This window comes from Syngnathus scovelli, chromosome 6, assembly GCF_024217435.2.
Source record: "Syngnathus scovelli strain Florida chromosome 6, RoL_Ssco_1.2, whole genome shotgun sequence".
NCBI classification, from domain to species: Eukaryota; Metazoa; Chordata; class Actinopteri; order Syngnathiformes; family Syngnathidae; genus Syngnathus; species Syngnathus scovelli.
The window spans coordinates 13477412-13501851 of record NC_090852.1 but is presented as its reverse complement, the minus strand read 5'-3'; the positions used below and the strand labels follow the sequence as shown (position 1 = coordinate 13501851).

Here is a 24440-nt window from a genome sequence, read left to right as displayed (position 1 = left end):
TAAGATTGTCAGTTTTATTGTTGTTATTGAAATACTGGCATGAAAACAAAAACACATTTAGAATGATTTTACCAAATTGTCTTGCTGCTGTGCTGGAAAGTTACACTTAAGGCTGGCTTTAAGACATCAACAACAAAATAAAGACATCAAAATAGACCTTGAAATTTGAGCATGCTTTCTACAATTTACAAAACACCCGCCCACTCACAACATTTAAAAAAAAAAAAATACATTCAGTAATAATCATTTTAAATAAAGATGGCACATACTCATGCCGCACCCTCCAGGGGTCCAGATAGTGAGTAGGACTAACCGGCCTTGTGTTAATATTTGTCTAGGTCCTGCCCAGACACTTAACAGTCAACTTGGTTTCAATGATTAGGACACAATCCTGAGCTTTCTCTTGTGTAAATTACATACAATTATGTTGTGTCATTCACCTGCAACAACAATAAACAATCTTAAAAGCAGACATGACAAAACTGGCACTTATTGGTCTTGCCTGAGTGAATGGCGAATGAAGAAGTGATGCAAAGTCTTTACAAACAAGTTTCACTGTGATAGTGAAAAGGCAACCTTAAAAAAAAAAAAAAATCAGTACAATGCAGTTTTAATTATACACAGGAATCAAGGTGTTCTGTTCTACAGTTTTGTTCTGTTGAGACCAACTCTAAACAATTGAATTTCAAAATGTAGCTTCCCTTCAGATGCATGTTATGAAATAGATAATACTACTGTATTGTGTAATAACATGTACTTTTTTTAAAACAACAATTTTGAGCCTACCAAAAGTTTAGAAGTCAAATAAGGATCAAATAAAACAAATGACACAAAACATTCACTTGGACAAAGAACAGGAAGGCTAATTTTTGGAAGTAGGCCTAACGTGAGTGCAAAGTCAAAAGACATGCCATTTACTGTATACAGTTGTTCTGTGGTCTATGAATGTCTATGAATGTCTACTCTGAGCTGACGCAACAACAGCTATGCTAGCGGTCAGAGATGAAAAGACCAACTAGGCGGTTTGACACCAGCTTGAGCCGAACAAACTTGTGGTGAAGAGGGCTGAATTGTGGCTGGAGAAAATGTTTCCAAATTCACTCCCCATCAGTCCCCAGAGTCCTTATTGTCAGAATGGGGAGTGTACTTCAGTCGAAAAGTGCCTGTGAAAGAAACAGCCGAGACATCGGGTCACGAATCCTTACTTTACAATTCAGACTTAAGAGGTAGACAACTCAAAAATGCTCTTAACAATAATAAGTTCAATGCGACCGATAATAAGTTCTAGTCTAAACACAGTATTTCAATTCATATTGCATTTGTGGAATATGACTTGACCAATATGACCATTTTTATCCATCTGAGAGGCTGTCCGTTTTGCAACTTGCTGTTGACTGAAAATGACATTGAGTTCTTCAGGGTCAGGTCACAACCAATCATGGCTCAGCTTGCGAAGGTCACATGACCAAACTCAGATCACAGCGTAGCCATAATTGGTTGTCCTGTTAGGGTTCCAAAAATGAAATTTTATTGAATAAAATAATATTAATAAGAATAGTGTTTAGACTAGTGGCACTCACACAACCTGAAGTGAAACAACTACCAAAACACACTAGTCGAAGCTCGTCAATCCATTTTAAGATATTTGAGCGTGAATAGTTTTACTTATTTACTTGTACTTGAGTCCAGAAGTTTAATCAGTGCTTCTCCTTTTACCTTTATGAACACAAGCATCTGTATTCATGTTGAAGTTCAGATTGAGTATTTTTGCCCACTCTGCTGTTTTCCAAATGTGTATGGTCGGTGACATTGTTTACGAGTTGACTCACCTTGCAGTGATGACTCCATGGGTGGTTGTTTGCACCCCTCTGCTCTGTGCCCGTGGCCACCACAGTTGTAACAAGAAAGGTTCCCCGCTATTCGCTTCTGGACCGCGTTTCCCAAGATGTCATGGGGCTGGTAGAAGCTAAAGCCCTTTTGCTGGTCATGTGACCCAGGGCTCTGGCAGTACAGCGGAGGTGGTGCCATCATTGGGTAGGAATAGGGCACGGTAATAGTGCCTGTGGTGCTAGACGAGGCCATGAGGGGGCTGAGATGGAGGAGAGGGCCCAGAGTGAAGACAGAGTTGGCTGAGAATGGCTGCAGGTAGCCGGATGCAGGCGCGTAGGTGGACAGGGTGCCGTAGGCGCCGCAGTTGCCCCGACATCCGCACGAACTGCAAACGCACATGGACTGGATGTGGCCTTGACTTGGATCCAATGCAGTGCCGCAAGAGGAGGAGGAGGAGAGGCCATGAGGGTAGTATATGTTGCCAGGCACTGCGGCTATAGGAACGGTATTTGTGGTTGCCATGGATACAAAGACACTTGCGCCGCTGGAGCTAGCCGATTGTGAGAGGGACTTTGTGGACGGGCAGGAGGTGGCAAAAGTGGACAAGGAGGAGGCGGGTGGGTACGAGTAGTATATGGATGGAGATGAGGATGAAGAGGATGAGAGGTGAAAGTGGAGAGGAGGTTGCGACACATGGTGGAGGCTGTTTGAGGTGGAGGTCAGAGCACAACTGGTCTCGACCATAAGACTCATGGCAGTCCCCGAGTCATGGGAGGAGGAGGAGGCGTCCACTTTCAATTTGAGCCTGGGAAGCAGGTTCTCAAGCCTCACGCCCATGCGCGCACCCAGCCCAGGACTGAAAGCCACGCTGGTACCAGGTGGACCCGAGGCTGCCATTTTAGTTCTGTCCTCTGTACACAGGGGTTGCGGCCTGAGCTTTCCTGGGGAAGATAGAATACGCGCCTGGTTTGAGAGTGAAGAGAGCAGGCTTTGAGGGTAGCTGCCTTGTGGGTGGTAGTGGGAAAACGTGAAAGGAAAGTGGGAGGAGCAGGATGCAACGGCAGGAGTGCTGATATCCGTCTGGACCGGAAGGACCTGCGCCGTGGGCCGGCTGGGGCCTGCCGGGCAGCTGGAGTTCAGGATAAAAATGCACGAGCGCTCTTTCTCTTGACCGCCTCCTGCAGCTTCTGGACCTGACACACCTGAAAAAGACATACAGACTGCTGTGCAAAATGATCCTGAGTCATATATCTCTTCACAAAGAAATGTCCATCTTTCTGGTGATCTGCAGTGAAGCAACTTACGCCTGTAAACGCTCCTGTCCAGAGCGGCATCACAGCAGAGGGGCGTTCGGGGGGAACACGAAGAGCTGGAGTAGCCAGAGGATGAGCTGCTGTCTGCGTGGATGGGTTGATGGTGCAGCACGCTGTCCACCTCCACTCTCAGCTCTACTGTAACACATGTGGGACTACATTTTGTTGATACAAAGAAAGGCTCGATCATCACACTGATCTGCCGAAGAGCAGAAAGCAGAGAAAAAAAAAAATCTGGACAAACTTTTGTAATTGCTGCTCCTAAATATGACATTTAAAATGCTTACTGTTCGTTTCTTCTTAAAATGTAACTTTTCTTTTCTCAGATTCAGTCTATATGTTAGAAAAAAAACACGCTTTTTTTACCTGCAGTGGAGGTGTGGGTGGGTGGTCCCATATGACTGGAAGGCATCACTCGAGCGATACCACCACAGGTCCGCTTCTCCAGCTTCATCTCCCTGCTGGTCAATAAATAAATAAATAAATAAATAAATAAATAAATAAATAAATAAATAAAAACAATCAGACAAAAGGCTTCCTTGGATTTTTGCTCAACCATAAACCAAGCACATGGACCAACAAACTTGAGAGAAAATGTGTACAAAATGGGCTGGTAGTGCCCAAAAATCAACACCAGAGGGCGACACCAACGCTCATAGCGAGCTGGACTGCTCCCTTTCAGCGCCATCTGCAAATCTGCTGTATGAAACTTTCCATTTTGTTTGTCTCGTTCAAGCAGGCACACGCACACATACGCAAATGCCTAACAAATGGAAACATGGTGAAAATGGAAAACGTGATCAAATGATAACAGCCAGGCTTTTCACGTGTCCATGTTGGTGCAAATGCATGCTTCTATTTCTGAGTTCCAATTTATGCACATTTGGTTGCATGCCCAAGTGTTTTTGCATTTCTTTCCCTTGATTATCTAAATCTTAGCTCTCGAGTCTACTCAAAGTTCGTAAACCGTGATGTGTTGCACGGTCTGCTGAGTGTGTAGATGCCAATCAGTTGCCAAATTGTGAGTAGGCAAACTCAAGCAAGGTGCTCTTATGCAAGATGTTTCCACATCACCACTTGCTGTCCCAGAATGGGGAGAGCTCAACGGGTAGCTAACAGCTGGCTCTTCAACGTTTACCATAGTTCTGTAAACCGTTAGTGTAGCTTGTTTGCAATCAAAACATTGTAAACAACTTTATTAGACACTTTGGATAGGACTAACAAGGAAAAAAAAAATGTGCAAAACAAATGCGTGATCCTCAAACCTAAAGTGGGCAAACTCTAAAAAAAGATAACTTCGATATCACATATAATGTGAACACAACTTCAACTAAGATCTCAAGCACGTATCCCTTATTTCAAAGCGTCCTACTCAAGCAAGTTCTGCCTTGCTCGTCATGGAAGTTTAGTACATAAGACTGTTCAAAACAGTTCAGGCCAGATTGATATAGCAAATCAACTGCAGTGGGACAAAGAGAAAAAAGTCTGAGGCTTAAAAAGTAATGCAACTTACTCTGCTGACTTCTGTAACTCCAGTTGAGTCTTGAGTTTCTTCTTTGCACCCTGGGTTAAGTCGTACTTGTTTAAGTCATCTTCTGTCAGTGCTAAAAACTGTATCAAAGAGAGAAGCCTCACATCAGGCTCAAATGAACTATTTTTGATAACTGGAAGTCTTGTTTGAAACTGGGCCCACCTCTTCCATCGTCAGCTGTTTGAAGACAGGATAATATTTATGTAGGCGAAGCTTGCGCAGCCAGTCCAGGATGCCATTTTGCTCCGGCGCGTTTGCCTGGGACTGTGATGGAGACTGCGCGTGGGGCTGAGAACGGGACTGAGAAATTGAATACGAAAGGGACTGAGAATGGGGCGAATGCTGAGGTCCGCTCTGGAGCTGCAGTGGGTGAAACGGGGACTGCTGCGGCTCCGAATGCGCGTGTGGGTGAAGTAAAGGGCACGCTTTGCTTTGGGCATGCGGCTGGGAGGAAACATCGCCTCTGCCGGAGAGGAAGCCCTGGGCGGGCAAGGCTGGCACCGTGGGAGGGAGGGAGGAAAGCTGGGGAGAGTAGTGCGGAGAAGGATGTGAGAGAGGGAGAGATGAGAGGTGAGGGGTGGAGCGGGTCAGGGCAGAATTGTGAGTGCTGACAACAGGCTGGACACTGGCCACTCTGTACACCGCCCTGAAACAGGACAAGCTGTCAGAGGTCAGAAATGCTGCACATGGCGTTGATGAGCGAGTGATGATGAAATCTTACCTGCTGGCTCCTCGGTATTGCACCATACAGCCGGCTGAGCTTGCTGAGTGACAGATGACAATGAAAATATCATGAACATGCTGTAGAGTTTATTGCACATATAAACACAGAAATGATGTTCAGGTTATTCTTTTCATTTAGATTCTATTTTGGTTATCAAGATGATGCCATACAAAAAGTAGCTAAAGCGAGCAACAAGCATAATGACATGTTGAGCATTGAAAACGACAACTGAAGGTGAGGATAAGCGATACAGAAAATTGATGAATGGCTGAATTAAGCAGTGTGGTGCGTATTAGTGATTAAAAAAAAAATCCCTTTCTGAAGAACTTGGAAAATGGTTGAGGCTCACAATCCGAAGTGCTCAGCCGATTCAAAAATTACAACTCGAGCCACAATTTTGAGAAATTTTGAGAGTGAGTCCGAGATCTACTATTCATGGTATTGGTTTCTGCAGAATAAATGTCCCCCCCCAAAATGCAATTTATACTCCAGAGCGACTCATATATGTTTTTGTTCCTACTTCATTTATGAACTAGTGCGACATAGTATATTCCGAAAAAAAACTTTAATTATGTAAAAAAATTAAGACAACCAATTTTTTTTTTTGAAACACTATAATTATGCAAGTTCCTTTTGGAACAAACAAATTTATAAAATTTGTTTTTTTAAAATAAAAAGGTGAAAATGTATAAATTCAAGTGTAGTTTCCTTGTATAAACAAACATAGTGCATTGGATATAAATGCATATTAGTACATGTTTTTTCTATGTCAATTTTGTAATTGTGGCTTGTAACAATTGTAATTGAATTTCGGTCAATTACGCAGTCCTAGACTAGAGACTACGACAGTAATTGTGCTGCGCTTTGTTGGTCACAGCGAGTCCACAGCACGCTCCAAGAGGAGTAAGCACAAATTTTTTTCCCTTGCCAAGCGCCTTGACTGAGCCGATAACCATAAAACAGTCTGTGGAAATGAATGATAGACTTCCAACATGCAGTTTGCAGCACTGGAATTGAAATCAATATTTGTTATGACATACAATATCATGCAGCAAACTGAAGTATAACTTTTAGGGGTTAGAATTACAAAGACGGCTGAAAACTTGAAATATCTTCAAACAGTACAGGTGACGAGGTAAGCGCTATATGCACCTTGGACTGGACACCGTCAAAATTAAGTGTTCTTGCTCTAACATAACAAAATATGTACATATCTGTCAAAAACTATTATGCATGCTAGGGAACGACAATATACAGTGCAATTACACAACGCTGAATCCTGACATTGACACATCATCCCTTGTGGTTTGACTCACACATACGCATACCCGCGCACGCATACTGGAGGTTAAAAATACGCCCAAATGAAGTCCCATTCGTAGAATCAAATGCAAGCATTCACACAGACACACACACACGAGGTCACCACACTCAGCTTCCCAACACAAACATACCACAATGAATTCCCACACCAGACAAAAATAGATGCTGTCCTCTCCCGGTAACACCTTCAAAACACACACCAAAAATTCTACAGTATCACTACCACCATCTCTTTACTGATATAATATAATAATATAATAATCAATATTCATCTCTCCCAGCACCAACACTGCATAAGCAAGCGTTCATGTGTTCGTTCGTTCGTTCATTCATTCATTCAATCATTCATTCGTTCATTCAGTAATTCATTCATTCATTCATTCTCCGAACCATTTATCTTGGCTAGGGTGGCGAGCATGCTGGAGCCGTCATAGGGCGAGAGGTAGGGATCACCCTGATCTGGTCGCCAGCCAATCATAGACTGCATAAACAAGACAGGAAATATTCCCTCTGGTATCACTGTCGCTATCTCTAAAAATAGATGCCACATGTTTTGCATCCTCTCTACAGACTTACATGAGTGTCATTGAGTCGAAATGGGAATGAGTACAATTAAGAAAGATAAGACTCACTATGGTTGGAGGTTAATGGGCAGGTTGGAATGACAGGAGCCGTGGGAGGGGAGGGAGGCATGTTAGGGAGGGAGGAAGAGAGATGAGACAGGCAGTTGGGTGAGAGAGCCCTGGTGGAGGTGAAGAAGATTTGGACGCTGTGGTGCTGGAGGATATGGCTGGGCAACATTGTCAGACATCTGAGGGCAGGTGGAGAGAGCAGACAGTTACAGGAAGAACACACAAGTGCAAATATTAACTTGTATAGAAGGTGGAAAACCGGTCCGGTTTTGGATTTGCATTTGGACATTCTCTCTGTTGTAGGCTCCCTATAGCTACATCGACTTCCTCCCATTGTCTAAAACGTAACTTTGTTTTGGCCTTAATTTCCAGTGGATGTGAATGTAAGGGTAAGAGGTTGTGTGAGTCCGATTTGGACAATGTTTTCCTCTGAAAAGAGATGGGGGGGAAAAAGGGCCTCACTTTGGCCCTTTATTTACATAAAAAGAGCTTTTGGATTTGGAGACGTAGTAGGTTGGTGCTGCTCGTGTCTTTGAGCTCTGAAGGTTAAGGTAGTGTGGACGCCACTGAACAATTGCAAGCCAAAAAGGACAAAAGGTTTACTAATGGCTGACAGAGAACGCTGATTTTCAAGACAGTCACAAGTCTTGGTGCTATCGGCTCCTGGTTAGCTCATCAAAAATCAAGACACAACCGTCCGTGGCTGACATTTGAGAAATGTCTGATAAATGGTTTGGAAGATGTCAATCATCAAGGTTCAATATTGTGTGCTGTTCCCCATCATCGGTATTTTACTATATTTCACTTATGCTGTTAAAGAACAATATTCCAAAGTATGAGATGATGGTATTTTGTTTTCTTAAAAAAAAAAAAAAAAAAATCTGAAATTCATCATTCATTGTCTAACCTAAAAGTCAGCTATCATCCTCCACAGGACTGAAACTAACCTGGCATCCGACTCACTGGACTGAGGCAAGAGCTTCTCCATTCGCTCATCAGGAAATGCCTGAGACAACTGTGAGAAAATTCAAATGAAATACAAAAATTTGTCATTAGCACATTACGGCATAGTCATTACCAAGCATCAATCATTTTAATCAATTTAAATATCCAAATATGAGTGGGCGGTGTAGTCCTCACCTGTGAAAGTAAGTCGTTCACCTCCTGTTGACTTCGCACAACTGATGTAACAAAGCCATCAGACCAGCTGGCCTGAAGGTTCCAGAAAAAAAAGAATCATTTCAATCGTGTTTAAAGGTTTGAGCAAAAGTGTTAACATATGTTTACCCACCTCAAACATATAATCACTTTTGTCTTCAAACTTATGTGTCACTCCTCGCAAGGCAACTCTTTCAACTGCCACTATAAAAGCAATCGACAAAGAAAATGTACTCATGTCTGATCAAGCACAAGGAGGATATAGAATTCACTACTAAATAATTGTCAGACTCACTCTGTGTATGTTTTCAGCGATTATCTTCAAACATGCATGTGTCTAGGAACAAACCTATGATTTTACTTAACAGGGACTGAGGAACTATTATTTCTACAGTACATTCACTCTTCCATCAGTCTGCTTCTTAGCCTAAACGCATGCCTCAGGCGAAGGGGCACGTTCGGGCTTCTTCAAATTTGCTTCATGTCAATACATATGGGATGAAATTGATTTCAAATGGTATAATGGGTTTTGTAGATGGGTGTGATAGCAAAATAACCTCTACACATGAAAGGACTCGGACTCCATAAGGCGGCTTGAAAGCATAGCAGACACGCAGGGACAAGCAGCTGCATAGAGAACAGAGGACATGAAGAAAGAAGGCCGAGGTTTGGACATGTATGGTGTGCACAGTATGTGTGAGTGAAAACAGTAAACGTTTTGCTGCATGCTGCTTAAGCGGCCAAAAGAGTGGGTCAAATACTTTATTTCCAAGAATTACATACAGTGAAGATGCTTTCCTAATGCTGTGTGTTTCCTAATGATGTTTTGGATTTGTTAAGGTGTAAATCATGTGCCTCCACTTCCTCACAATCATGTTTTAATGAGCTCAAAATGACTGTTGTGTGCCTGTGCTCATGTTGAGCGTTTTATGCCGATGACAGCTATGCGATGTGACCATGAGGTAATCTGAGATAGGCGAGTATTGTGTTTCAGACACAGCCAGGGAGCCAGACAGTATGGTCTAGACCAGGAATGGGCCTACACTCTTGAGTGGTCCTTTGAATCATTTTCCCCCAAAACAACAACAAAAATAAAAAAATGTTTGGAATAAAAAAAAAAAAAATTGGAGAGGTTGATTATAAGCATTTCATTGAGCTCTCACCAATTTACTTATTCAATGATTTTTATTTACTTATTTAGTAGCCCTCCAATTCAGTGAGCCCTCACAAATTAATTTCAAAGATTTTTATTTACATATTTAGTAGCACTGACGACGAATTGTAGCAAAGGTTGCCCATCCCTGGACTACTCTTGGTAAAGTGTAACTTTGTTTAATATAAATTCACTGGATCTCACAGGATGGTTAATTTTTAAATGGTTGATCAAGGAAGATAAGCTACAACACCTCCAATTTCCAAAGTTCCGTGGCCACATATACATTGCCTTCTTTTGCATTTATTAGATCTGATCCAATAGCAATGGACAGGGCACAACTTGAGTTTTGGTGATCCAACTAACTAAAACTCAACGTACTTAATGTGATCGCACAAACAATTTTGCCTCTATGTATCCATACAGTACAAACACCGTAGTCAAACTATTTCCACATAGGCACATTTAGCAGGCCAAATCATGACCAACACACACAACAATAAGCATAATAAAGTCCTGCATATTACTATTCAGTCAATAAAGTTGTACTATCGAGATGTTGTCTACATGGGCCATCTGTAGTTGCAACCATGAGTGAAATGAATCCCTGAGTGATATATAACACTGCAATTCCTGCGGCTGCATTCTTGAAGCTTAGTAATGTTCCGTGGGACTCGCATGTTACATCTTGCCCGACGAGGTTTGACCGGGTGCGCTGTACATAGTTAGACACACGTTTCATATGCACCGGTTGGAAGTTCAGGCAGATGATGACAGTGAAAGGCTATTTATAGAATATGATAGAGTGTGCAAGGAGGCCGACATTGGTGTCAATCATATCAAGCCATGATACTTCTCCAGAGGCTCACCTGTTCCTCTTTTCCCCTGATGACTAGTAGGTGTTGCCGCAGCATCGTGGCCCTGCCCAGCAGTTGGAGGAGGTGCGAGGTCGAGGTGAGGAGCAATGGGTTCCTGGCTAACTGCTGGAGCTCCTCTTCCAATTTTCACCCCTGATCCAAGTGCAGGGGCTGTACTAGCCTCTCTGGGCTGGTTCTGGAGAGCATGAGGGAGAGACCATTCAAAAAGAGAGACGGAAAGAAAGAAGAAAATCTGCAATTTTAGCCTGATCTCAGAGGAGACTAAAGGGTTCCAGACCATCCCTTCATTTCCTGATTAAGAATTGTGCTCCAATGTTTTTATCCATATACTCTATACCAAACTATGTAAAAAGAATCTGTGGTACATAATACAAATATTGTAGCATACTGTCTTTACAAAAAGCTTGAATTTAAAATGGATAAAAATGCTGTTTTCCCTTTGCTTGTGCATATTGAAGCAAACCTGCATGAAACATGCAATTGGGACAGTCTCATTCACATCACATGGGTTGGGCTTTCTCTCTAAGTCTCATACCACAAACACTGGAAGACACATGGTTTTGATTATGGACACAGAAAACATACTCAAATACAACAGTTAAGTTTTGTTTTAATGGGAATAAATTGTGTCTTCTGTCCTCTGCATTGACCAATTCATAGCTCATGCTGGGCTAAGGTCAAAACTTTACGATCCCTGTAGCTAATGTCAAGTTTGCTGCAGTTAAGAAAGGCACTGTAACTTCCATTAGAAAGGTTTAACGCTCAAGCTACACAAAGAGATCCAGAGGGAGAGACAGGATTGCTAGCTTCCTTTGGATTCACTTGAGACACACACACACACATGTGCGCGCACACACTGAAGCAAACCACAGAGGGTTGATTTCAGCAACAAGAAATGTGCTGAGCTGCAGTAAGTAGGAGCCAAGGGCAACAAAACACTAAATACAAATGCTCTACTCTGAGCAAGGGTACTTTCCCTTCACCGCTCACTCATGTTTAAACATTTTGCCGAATCCTCTTAGGTTTGAGTAGGATAGAGAAGACATCAGGAGGAACAAAAAAAAAAAAAGTCAAAGATTTAATAAACTGATTTAAATCTATGAAGGGCAGTCTGCCTCGAATTTGATGTATTTTTTCTAAAACATATTTTGAGCTGTTATTTTAAGACATGGTTAAGAACTTGAGTCAGTGCATTGATGCATTCACGTTAGTGAAGGGCTTGACTTTGGACAGAGACACAATGGGGAGGAGGGAGGAGGGAAGCGAGGCGACATACAAATCTTGCTAGTAGTTTGAAAAAAGTCCCCTTTAAATCTTAACAGCAAGTTTTAAACTACTCACAGACTGATTGCATGCAATCTTTCAAGTCTGTTTTGAAATACAATAAAATACAGCATCTGGAAACATTCCGCATTTAATGGAGCTCTCTTATTATTGTGCATCGTTAGTCATGCAGCTCGATATGCACGTCATACAAACAATCATACAAAGGAAACGTTTTAATAATAATAGAATCCATTTTATATGGCATTTTTCCATACACTCTGACGCTTTACGTACACTAACAGTAAAAAGGGGTCTGTCATAGTCAGACCACACAGCTGGGATGACTTCCACCGTGTGAGAGTCAATTATATCATGTTCACATGTAATCGTGTAATAGTGCAAGAGCACAGAGTAAATGGCAGATGAATTTGAACATCTGAGCTGGATGCAGCTGTTAGATGTTAACAGTTTAACTTTCCATGAACGATACAGTTGCCAAACCGTCCTACCTTGTGCCAGCAAGTGCAAGGTGAATGACAGAGATGAGCAGGAGACAGCGGCAAGGAGGCCGCACTTGTATCAGGAAGCGAGCAGCCAGAGGGAGACAAAGTGGCCAGGCTAGGCAAGGACACATTGTGCTGGGTATAGTGGTGATGCAGCTGAGTGTAAGAGAGAGCCACTTGATCATCACATGGGCCTGCTCCTTGACCGTCAATGCCGGCTTCTCCATAGCTCACCTGAAATATCCAACATGAACTAAATATACAAAAATGCATCTACTTTGACTAAGTCCTCTGTTTTTGATCAATCTGAACAACTATCAAAACTAATGCTTCCAGCACTGTTTAACAATATATGCAACATTCATAAAGTGCATTCCAAGCCAAGAATATATTTTGTGGCTCGACTTAATGTGCATATTACAAGCAGTGGCTGTGTAGCACTATTTGTAACCGCACCTGCGCCCCCCACGATAAAACGAAATGTCAAATGACCAATGCGTGATGTAATAACAATATAAGCTGTCATGCAGCAGACTGTTTTTATGACAGTCGGGTGAAACTACTGGTATAAATCCTTAAAGAGGAAGTCAACCCCAAAATGTTCTTTGTAACAATATGTTCTGTGAAGCCCAGCTAGTCAACACTGTGTTGCAATTAATGTTTCTTTTGTATAATATGAATTTAAAAGCCCAAATCCACCTGTTTAGAGCCATATCAATGGGCTTAGCATCAGAAAAATGCAGTTTGTGATCTGAGACCTAGCAACTGTAAAGTTTAGACAAGTGTGGGCGCATACAACATATTATTGTAAAGAAAAACTGGAGGTTGACTTCCTTTGTAATATTTGTAGACTGAAGTTACGTTAAGTAAACAGACTCATATTCTAAGTAATAATAGAATATATGTAATACAAAATTAAAAGAAGCATTTTTGGATGTTTTTACATTTTGAAGTGTAATATTCATGCAATGCATATGCAACCTGGACCACCAGCTAGCTTCACATTATGGTTTTATAATTGAAATTTAAACCAAGCATTCTATTGTTTTGTTTTCATAACACTTACAGTGTAGTTCCATTATTTCAAACGGGTCCAACCAAATGTCAGAGGTTGGCTAAGTTCGCAAAACAAATTGGTAGAGCTTCAACTACCATCACCGTGACGTAATTCATTTGATCCTAATTAATTCCAGCGACAGGCAGCGTGATGAACTAGTGATCAGCAAGTCCGCCTCACAGTTTGGATGCCTGGAGCTCATCTCCATCCTTTCAATGTGGACTTTGCACGTTATCACCATGCTCTCTTGGCTTCCCCACATTTAAAAATCATGGATGTTGGCTTAATTGAAAACTAACTAAAATAAGTTGTCCATGTAGGTGTGAACAAAAGTGCGGATGCTTCTTTGTCTATATGTGTCTTGCGATTGGCTGGCATGACGTCATGAGTGTAGAGTACCTTTAGCCAAAAATCAGCTAATAAAAAACTCAAAGGATGGATTTCAGCTTTCTTAATCAACTCACTATACAGGCTAAAGATGATCTCGATTTAATAAGAACATGCACAACAGAAAATCCTTCCACTGACAAAAAGGGAAAAAGCTTCTGCTTTTGCAGACATCCCTAAAACCTTACTGTCAGTCAAAGGAGAAGTTTTCACCTACACACATATCATTTACACAACTGAGGTCTGTTGTACGAACAGGTGAGCCGTCATTGACTGACAAACCTGTAATTTTCCATTTAAGACGCCATTTGAGTCTTGCATGCTCATCTGGAATATATTTCCTCGGACTGGTTTCATAGTATCTAGGTACTTTGCCTTACCCTTCTCTTCCAATAAGTAGGTGAACTCGTCACTGTGTTTAGTTTGTTGTGTTAAATATTGTGGTATTGGCAATTGGCACTTAGGAGTTTCTAATGCTGGCCTGCTTTGTGGCCAAAATATGGGGAAAATCAAGTGCACTGAATATTTATATATATATATATATATATATATATATATATATATATATATATATATATATATATATATATATATATATATATATATATATAATTCAACTCCCATGCTTCAGAATTGTGAGGTTGCCAATGTATCACCACGCTAACAGTAATTTATCTTGGGCAACACAAATCAGATCAACACATAGGGGCCTATTTTCATAGACAGGGGTACATGATCTTGGTGTAAAAAATGGCTTGTCTTCATTTTTGTGCCAGGGCAAGTCTAGTTTAGCCTATTTGTGAATTTAGGAGAAAGCGCCAAGTGTTTTGTTTGTTCTTTTTTGGGGGGCCTTAGGCCATCAGGCCAAGGTTAATGTGAGCCCTGCATGTTCAGTAACAAAAACATTTACCTTTCAGCGATGCACTATGCATTTGGAGAAAGAAAATTGCTTTTGCGGAGGATTGTTAACCACCGTCTTGCTACTTGTTTAAATTGCTTTAAAAATATGCACTTACTGTCTTGCAAATGTCAACTCTGGTATGTGAAATGTACCAAAACGACTGGGAAATTGCAATCAACCATTGCATTATGTGTACTTGAACCATCTAATGAGGGGTCACTACAAGAAGAAGGGAGGAGGATGAAGAAGAAGAAAAATAAATGCATTTACAATAACAGTGATCAAAGTCAGCCTGTCAGACAGATAAATACATAGATATATATAAGGTTATTTGAAATAGCCAAATGCCTTAAGTTTTTTTGTTTTTTTTCTCATCTATGGCATTCCACGGTTCTCACCTGCAGGACGTCCTGTATCTCGCCGAGTTGCTGCCTCAGGACCCGTTTCTGGTGGAAGCTGAAAGCCGGGTGGTTTGATGCCATAGTGAAAAGCAACAAAAACTGCTCCTCGGCCCTTCCGTCGTTTAAGGCCAGGCCGTAGTTGTTGATCACCGTGTCTATATGTGTCAATGTCTGGTACAAAACCCCCGCAGCTTCTCGGTTGTCCGAGCCAAGCAGGGCGAGGGATACCAGCAGCTTACTCCGCACCACCTCGTCCGTGATGTTAGTGAGTCCGGATAAATCGGTGGGGTTGTTAGCTTTGATCTCTGCATCCCGGAGCGAATGGTAGTCCTTACGGGCCAAGTCCTCCAGGCAGGAGCCGAGGAAGCGAAGCTCGATGGGGACACAGAGGTCCAGCAGGCCACACAGGAACTCGGCTCTCTGGGCAGAAGTGAGGGACGAGAACCAGCGGTACACTCCTTCCCTCTGGACGTGGCTGTGACTCTCCACCATAGTCAAAACACCCACTGACAGCGGGTCCGAAGCTTAACCAAAAAAATGGACTGTCTTTTCAAATGAAAGTAAAGACATACAAACAAAAACAACCAGAGGGGCGCGCAACCAGAAAGTCAGACGCACTGTCAGAGCTATTGAGTTCACCAGCCAGAGCTCTTTCTCGTGTCACACAAAGATTGCTTCCCTCCACAACTCAAAGAAATGGGTGACACCGTCTCGAGGGATTATAAATCAACTTGGCGTTCCACTCGAAGTATTCTACTTTGCGTTCAGGACAACCTCCGCCTGCTCCCCCTGCGCCGGTCGGACCGCAGCTCCAGTGATAGCCGAAGAAACAATAAGCACACGGCCAAGCAAACGTTCTAAACAGTCGTCGCCGCCTTCCGCCATTGAAAAAGTCACGCAATCATCTTAATATCAACAGGCACCTTGCCAAGAGTTCGCCGAAAGTTAACAGCGGCTCCAAAAAGTTTGCCGAAAGTGAACATAAACGCGAAAAGTTGAAAATGCGACGTTACCTTGTGAAACAACACTGCAGAACAGTACTTTACCGAAGGACAACTAAAAACACACTCGTTGTATGCATTAGTGTGTTGTCTTCATCCTGCTGTGGCACGAGATAGATTGAAGAAAATAACAGCTGGTCACAACACTATCCGGTGATTTGTCAACCGTTGGTCTGCTGTCATCTAGTGGTCCGTGGTGGTATTGCAGGTGGTCTCGATTTAGTTGCCATTTTATTTTGTGAATGATTTACCCATCCAAATTATGTCAAATATAGCAACTGTAGCTTCGCAAAATAGACATACAGATCCAAATAAATATGTATATTGTTTGTACTCAGGTCTTGGTGCTGTAATTTGAATTTGCCACCAGTAGATGGCAGCAAATCTTCGTGTCTAAAGCCGCGCATGGCGCAATGTTGCTTGGCCATTCGTTTAGGCAAAAATTAAAACCAGTTATGTTGTGTTTGGAAAATTCCGTTTTGGCCTGTTTTGTTTTTAATGTATTAATTTAACTTGTAAAGTTTACATCAACCGCTTTCTGTCATTGACAGCACCTAGGAAGAACGATAGCCACCGGTTGTTATAGTAACCATGCTCGGTACTCCCCTTCAAAATACAGTAGTCATGTACCTCTACTTCCCCTGCAGGGATGATGCAACTCACACTCAAAAGAAAAACACCAATCTTTATTTTAAACACTTTAATTAATTTCTTCACGTAAAACAAAAACAAAACAGAGTACGTAATTCCCAGAAATAAAGAAAACAGGGGAAGGAAAGGAAGAAAGAAAGATTCAGATATAGAGAGAGCTTGGCATGCTGTAACATGCTGCAGTGTAACAGGTGTATCATCACCAGGCTGACAACAAACAGCAGCAGAACCTTTATCAGTCTAGGACCCAAATGAATGAAAATATTATCTGCCTCCTGGTTTTAACCCATGAAGGATGGAGAGAAATGACAGAAATGAGACAACAGCTGCGATGCGGTCAGAAAAACAGCAGCAGTTCACTGTTTCCTGAAATAGTTGCCAGTGGCAAGTGGAAGAGACATCCTATCAGCCAAAGGTTGCACGTTTGTTTATACTCCCATAAACTTTCATTAATGCAAACTAGAAAACAAATAGGACGGCACTGTGGTGCACTGGTTAGTACGTCCGCCTCACAGTTAAGAGGTTGCGGATTCGATTCCACCTCTGGCCCTCCCTGTGTGGAGTTTGCATGTTCTCCCTGTGCCTGTGTGGGTTTTCTCCATTTCTCCAGTTTTCTCCCACATCCCAAAAACATGCTTGATAGGCCGAATGAGCTCTCCAAATTGCCCTTAGGTGTGAGTACGAGTGCGGATGGTTGTTCGTCTCTGTGTACTCTGCTATTAGCTGGCAACCAGTTCAGGGTGTCCCCCACCTACTGCCCGATGACGGTTGGGATAGGCTCGAGCACGCCTGTGACCCACGTGGGGGCAAGCGGGACAGATAATGGATGGATGGATGGATGGATGGATAGATAGCAAACAAATACAGAGACTGATCTGCCAGATGGATTATTTAGACAAATCCTTTGTATGCAATCATGAAAGTCAGTGTCAGGACTCCTATTAGAGTACACTAAAGTACTTTGATTTGTTATTGAATCTTATGATTTCTAAGAAACATTACAAACACAAACTTTGACCCTTGTCATTGCTTTGCATAAAAGTTATGAGCAAATTTCTCAGGCCGCTATACGTGAGTTGGTGATTTAATGACTTTTCCCACAGCGGTATGATATACAGAAAAAAACAACAGACACCATTGTTGAGGTTATACGAAACACATAATGAATTTCAAATAAACAGAGTGGTGGTGCATGGGTGCTGGATAATCAAATTTGGGTGTATATTTTACTGTGGTTAATTCCAGTCTGTTTGAAATATGAATCAAGCTTTGCTCAGCCTAAAAACACAACGTAACATGTTAAGATGCATTTTCACGCAGATGCCCTCTTGGTATTGTTTGTTTATGTGATGGATTTCCCCCATACACCCACATACAAAATCTAACAATCCAAACTAGGGATCGAGTAAACATACATGCATTAACATTTGACCCAAAAAAACTTTGAAATATGGGCATGAATTGACAGTTAAGTTCCAATTAATTGAGTACAGTCTTACTCAATTTTCCACGTGTTACTGAACTTGCTAACTACTGCACTAAAGTTGCAGCACCGTCACCTCTTGCAACCAGCTTACTTTTGTTCAGTATGCAATTAATCAATCTTCAGTTCAGCACAATCGATAGAATTTGTTGACGTACTTCATGAGACATCTTGTGGGGATATGCTAATACATTTTTGGCTTTCTTCAAATTCAGTCATGGAAGATAGACAACTAGGTAATTTTTCATGATGAACCTAATATGCAGTGCAGGTAATTTGACCTCCTCTATTTTTTTTTTTTATTCACAAGTGTTTCTGAGAGGTTTTTGAGAAGCTGGGCGGAAAGACACGATACCCAAGAACCGTCTCTCTCATTTGACCTCTACTAATTTGCTTACAGGGAAAACAGGATAACTGGCGATACCGCAATCCGAGCTTCACGTACAATCCTAACACACGTGGAACAGAGGAACAGCAATGCAAGGTTCCTTTTTATCAACTTGGGCTTTTGTTTATAATTGATTTAATAACCAATATCTTCCATGTACTTTTAATTCCTTTAAAACATGGCTCAGCTTGCGAATGTCACATGGCCGAACCCAGATAAATTAATGCCATTTCAGCATACTGCAAATATATTTTAAAGAGTTTGAGTAAACTGTAAACTGTAACTGTATGTGACCAGAGAGAGAGAGAGAGAGAGAGAGAGAGAGAGAGAGAGAGAGAGAGAGAGAGAGAGAGAGAGAGAGAAAGAGAGAGACTTAAACAGAGGACTGTTTAAATACTAATTCTAACTGAACCAGGAAAGTTAAGGGTCGATTCTTCGATCGAGCAACTCTATTTAGCTCCTTGCTCGAGATCAACGAGTTTTGCAAAGAGGACCAAAAAAGAGGAACATGTGAATTCAAAAAGGTTGGTTTACAGAAGGTAAAATGAATTTTATCATTAAGGGTTACAGTGCATATTAGGTTCATTCTGAAATTTCACCCGAAATTCCAGCTTGTATTGTTGCCTTAATTGTGACCTGCTTGTACCCCATCCACCACGTACCAAAAGTCAGCTGGGATGGATTTTGTACAGTCACATCTACAGTGATGCACACATTTAACTTGAATATTGTGCCGAGGAGGGTCTGCGCTGAACTACCACCAACTCAGAGTTAGAAAAGCTCAATGACTGGTGTTTGCAGGTGGCAAAGAGTAGGAGGGAAAGACAGAGAGAGCATCGATGATGGAAAAATGGTGGTATGTTGGATGTGGCTGAATAGAGGGCATGTCCTCGTGAGACATTCTCTTTCTGCTCATTGCAAACATACAATGGCTTTTTGGAGGCACACCGTCGTCATGCACTTTACTCGCAAATGAAAGAGTGGAATGGGAATCAAGCCAAGAGTGTGTGTGCATGCCCGGGTTACACAGACAGGCGGCCTCCAACAGTATATCTGGGTGGTGCTGTGATTCAGTCCCTGCATTTGTCTCTCTTGACAGAGATTAAAGAAATACAACATCAGAAGGAACATTTGGGCAGGCGGAAGAACCAAAAAGCTGGAGTCATATTGAGTCAAGTGAAGAGCTTACAAAATAAATAATATATCCATCAACGTATTATACATGAGAGAAAATCTTCATAAAGAAATATTACAAATCTGTTGTAAACTATGATTTGAAGATGGAAAAGGTATATATTTTGTCTTCAGACAGTGGAAGCAGGCATTACTTGCTATAATGCCATGGCCTGGGAATCAGACCAATTTCAGTCAATATGTGAACTACTCAAGCTCACTTTAGTCCAGTTTCCGGACCGTATTATGCAGCTCATTCGCCAAGGCTGGCGTACGCTTCTTACATCCAGGTCATTGGGCGCTGCACTGCAGTGTCGCCATCATGGGAGCTGGACTAAGATTTGAACGCAAATCAACCATCTTTAGCCCAAAATGGATCGTAGCCCTCCGTGTCCTCTTCAGGTGGTTGCCGTCATTTTTCCAGGAACACACAGGGATAGCAGATCCCTCTTCATAACTATGGAAGTTTACAGTTGTAGCACGTATGGGCTCATTCCAAAAACAATGCTATTCTTAAATAAAAAAGTGGACAAACAAAAAAGCCACTCCAATGTTGAGAAGAATCACCATACCAACCAGGATAACGCTGTAGGCCTGCAGGGGAGACAAATAAAGAGGCTTAATAGTCAGTCAATAATGACAATCTGGTGTTTTTGCAATTGCATCCATCTCAGTTATTCATTTAGGTGACGCACATTCTCCATGTCCAATAAACACACGTCCCTTGTAGGTAAACTGAATCTAGTCATTGCACAAACAGTCTGAGAGCAACATTGTATTTATTTATCTCAGTGTGATGATAATTCTGTCCTGTGAACTTGTGTTACACAAATCCCGCTTGGTTCTCTGCAGCTGCAAACACACACTCCATCGCACCAGCCCCCCTTCCGCTGTTGCTGACACCCACCCACCGATTGGCCGCTGTCGAAGCAAGGCATAAGCTGTTCCCTAGCAACAGAGCACCAGTTAACCAATAGGGGGCATCTGAGAGGAAGCCCTACTTTGCCAATCTGCTGTTACTAAGGTGGAGAGAGCCCCAGTGGGTTTCTCTTGGTGCCTGTGTGTGTGTGTGTGTGTGAGAGAATTTGTTTCGCACACTCTATACCAGTCTGCGCAGAGGTTTTGTGTGTGTGTGTGTGTGTGTGTGTTTGTTTGTGTGTGTGTGTGTGTGTGTGTGTGTGCGTGCGTTCGTGTTCATACGATGCAACCAGCAAACCACGACATAACCTCACAGAGGGCCTGTCTGCTGTAGACTAATGATATCAAAGTAAAATAAGTAAGGAGTGTATGCACACAAAGAGTGTGGTTGTATCCGTCTCGCAGATCTGAGGTGCGAGGGTTCGATTCCAGCTCTTTTGCTTTCCTGTGCGGAGTTTGCAGTTCTCCCCGTACCTGCGTGGGTTTCCTCCCACATTTCAAAAATATGCACAGTAGGCTGATTGACCACTCCAAATTGTCCGTAGATGTGAGATAAATTACTATACTTCTCAGACTATAAGAGGCTACTTTTTTTTTACAATTGAACCCTGTGGTTTAATGAGCAAAGAAAACAAAAGGAATCAACACAACCATTTCATCTCTATTTGATTGGCTACCAGACTCCCACCATCGCTGGAAATGGACGAGATGCATTAGCCTTGAAGGACAGCAGCTCCGTCCATTAAGCGACATCTTCGCTTCATCTCCCAGACATGCATCGTTATCAAGACGACTGTCAGCAAATTTGCCTCTTGTGACAACAAAAGAGACTGAGAACGTTTCTGGAAGGTTATTGTGTAAAGCCCCTATCCCACTGCAGAGAAAAAATTGCCAGTGTTTTTAAAGGCAGCAAAGGCTGCGTTCAGGTCCGTGTTAGTCAGGTTCAAGTTTGCGTGTTCGCAAACAAAAATAAATCCCCCGAAAGTTTTAGCGATTTTCAGTGAATTTTGATATTTGAATTTTGTTGAACGCAAAGCGGCCAATATATGTCCACATTAGTTTTCATGGCTAAACTTAACTGTTGCAGCTTTTGTTCAGTTGGGTTGTGTAGTCCAGAAATTGTGTTGTGCTGTGCATGGGTCTTACTGAGTGGCCTTTGCGCTGGATGACGTCCTGTTGCTCTGGTGCGATGGGAGAAGACTTCAAAGGCGGGGAGAGGGTGAGGTCCCGTCGTATAGGCCGAGCATCCATCTTGTCGCCCAGTCGTACGCTCTCCAGCTGGTCTTTGCCTTCCCGGCCCTCTCTTCCTTCCCTCCCGTCTCGGTTCTTATGTCTCTGTCGTTGCAAAGTGTGTGAGCGCCCCTCTCCGTGAGAGTGACTGTGCCCCTGCTTCTCTTCCCCGTGCCCATGGGGCTTGTGGGTCGTGGAGTCTCTGGGCTGTAAAGGCTTCATCTCCATTTCATAATTGCTAATTTTCTCTTCGTCCTGCTCAAGAAGCCGCCCTGCCCTGCTGTGCGCCCCCCTGTGCCCAGACGTCCAAGAGGCAGAAGAAGATGTCTCTGTCCATCTGTCTCCTCTGGTTTGTTTATGATTGGATGAAGTATGGTCCCGAGACTTGTGATTGAGGGAGGTGTGTTTGTGATCATTGGTCCTGCCGGTGCTTTGTCCGCTAAGTCCACCTCCCCCTTTGTGGAAGACTCCTTTTCTCTTTTCCTCACCCCAGCTTTTTGCCCGCATGTACTCCACCTTGCCACCTTCACTCTCCTTACTGCCTCCCTCTATCAAGACATGAATTTCTGTCTGCCCTCCAGGCCCTTCTTTGTCACCCCGTTCTCCTGCTTCTTTCCCCCTGTCTCCATGGTCAACTGCAGTCTGCCGGTGAAATCGAGCACTTTTGCTGCGTTGCGCTGGCCGAATTAAGGCGGGAGGACTGTGGGGAGGGGAAGAAGAAGGGGGACTGAGATCTGGTGTGGCGTTGGAGGGCTCATCCGAGCCTGTGCTCCTCACATAGAGGTCGGGACTGTCTGCGGTTCCGGCGCTACTGGACAAGCCTTCACCTTCCACTTCACTGGATACCTGACACTTGGGACGTTGCACCTCCATGCCTGCGACAAATAGATTGCAAAATTAATCGTGGCACAATTTATTAAGTATTTTCATCATGTCACTGATTGAAATCAGACAATTTTGAGAATGTTTTTTTTTTTTTTTCCACCAGCATGCTTTGCTGCTTCTGTAAATAGTTACTGTGGTTACAGCTAGTTTTATCATTAGTATTACATCTTGTTTGTGTTCTCTTGCTGCATGATAGAAGTCGTTTAATTTTGTATTTGTGCATAATTGTGTGGTGCTGTGAGCGAATGTAGCACTCCCTGACCCTACCTGATACATATAAAACCAACCAATTTAACAAACTCAACAGTAGTAGTAAAATTAAAACAAAAGTAATAAAAGCCTTGGCTCATTTCAATGAATAACAAGAAAAAAAAGAAACTTTTGAGACCTACTAGTAGTTTTTACTGACATTGCACGACTGTTTGGTGCCGTATGTCTGTCAATCAAAAATATTATAAAACACGTGTGTGTGTGTACGTGTGTGCGTGCGTGTGTCATTTTGCTGAGCACAGTATGGGGGTGGGGCTTGGCTACCTGCGGTGTTTTATAGGTCTGACGGACAAAGGCAGAAATACAAAGTTCAAGGGTGGTTGACATTGACCTTAATACAAACATGATTTTATTAAGCGTGCTCTGTGCACACTTGGGCATGCTGAATTAGAAAAGGGTCTTCCCAAAAGATGGAAGAATGCACTGTTCAGTATTAATTCACTATCTGCCATTTATACTAATCTAAGGAACTGCAAGCAGACACAGGCGGAAAATGTGATAATGGCCAGTTCGATCACCAAAGGGAAGTGTTATGTGAGCACTTCGGGATGGCTTCCCATAATACCTGCATCTTGATCAAAATCACCAAAATCACATCACATTACATGCGCTACAACTTAAACCCGCTCTGAGCTGGTCTAAAGTCAAGTCAAATTTTCGGGACTAAATTGTCGAGAGCCCAAAAATCAGGTAGGTAAAAAAAAAACGCAGTTGGTCCACCAGAATGCAAACTCCATACAGAGAGGTGCAAGCCAAGATTCAAACCCAGAACTGTACAGCGGTCTCTAAAGCCTCATGTATGGCGCAAGACTGACCAATTATCTGTTTAATTGGTCGTTCCCGAAGATTTGTATCTACATTATCCGCACAATTCTTAAGCGCTGTACAAAAATGTGGACATGGGCAGATGTATATAGCAATTCTGTGAGTGTGTGGGGACCCACCATTTCCCGGATGCTGGAAAGAAGGGGAGAACTGCTTGGCAGTGACTCTGGCCATGCGACTCTCCTCTTGAGCTTTCTGGGCCGCTCCAACAGCTGCCTCTGCTTTACCCTGTGCATGAGCAGTTCTGACACACAGAAAAAGGAAATTTTAAAGTTGTCAATTCATAAACAATGCAGCCATGTCTTTGCGGTGAGCTGATACTGAAATCTAAAATAGAGCTATGTACCGTATTTTCCGGACTATAAGTCGCTCCGGAGTATAAGTCGCACCAGCCATAAAATGCCCCAAAAAGTGAAAAAAAACATATATAAGTCGCTCCGGAGTATAAGTCGCATTTTGGGGGCAATTTATTCGACAAAATCCCACACCAAAAACAGTCATGAACGAGCAACAACAGGCTAAACGATAGCAACAACAGGCTAAACGATAGGTATGCTAA

The 24440-nt window shown here is 42.5% G+C and overlaps 2 protein-coding genes across 4 annotated transcripts in view; both read right to left on the bottom strand.

The window, feature by feature from the left end:
* zcchc14 (zinc finger, CCHC domain containing 14) lies at positions 1–16205 on the bottom strand. Of its 3 annotated transcripts, none has more exons than XM_049722233.2 (14): positions 15055–16205; positions 12318–12545; positions 10534–10717; positions 8645–8715; positions 8494–8565; positions 8301–8368; positions 7354–7532; positions 5396–5438; positions 4837–5320; positions 4657–4754; positions 3510–3604; positions 3135–3278; positions 1830–3050; positions 1–1163 (listed from the first exon to the last, which is right to left on the bottom strand). In XM_049722233.2, the coding sequence occupies exons 1-14, from the start codon at positions 15547–15549 to the stop codon at positions 1108–1110; spliced, it is 3438 nt and encodes a 1145-aa protein (XP_049578190.1). In that variant the 5' UTR covers positions 15550–16205; the 3' UTR covers positions 1–1107. The 3 variants fall into 3 exon arrangements, with proteins under 3 accessions (XP_049578190.1, XP_049578188.1, XP_049578191.1); XM_049722231.2 differs by having other exon boundaries at positions 3135–3281; positions 15055–16204; XM_049722234.2 differs by having other exon boundaries at positions 1830–3032; positions 3135–3281; positions 15055–16203.
* Positions 16206–16743: 538 nt separating this feature from the next.
* The window catches only part of jph3b (junctophilin 3b), a 43672-nt gene continuing 35975 nt past the window's right edge, over positions 16744–24440 (bottom strand). Inside the window, exons 4-6 of the mRNA XM_049722235.2 lie at positions 24001–24125; positions 21818–22776; positions 16744–20347 (exon numbers count right to left, since the gene is read on the bottom strand). Of these exons, the coding sequence (XP_049578192.1) occupies positions 20267–20347; positions 21818–22776; positions 24001–24125 (1165 nt within the window). The 3' untranslated portion in view covers positions 16744–20266. The remainder of the gene's footprint in view (positions 20348–21817; positions 22777–24000; positions 24126–24440) is intronic.

Excerpts from the sequence above, each read along its gene's own strand:
- zcchc14 (XM_049722231.2), bottom strand. The coding sequence starts at position 15,549 with ATGGTGGAGAGTCACAGCCACGTCCAGAGGGAAGGAGTGTACCGCTGG. Across the intron at positions 5,321-5,395 it reads CAATACCGAGGAGCCAGCAG|GGCGGTGTACAGAGTGGCCA; the intron begins GTAAGATTTCAT and ends GTCCTGTTTCAG. Across the intron at positions 3,282-3,509 it reads CACCCACACCTCCACTGCAG|TAGAGCTGAGAGTGGAGGTG; the intron begins GTAAAAAAAGCG and ends CATGTGTTACAG.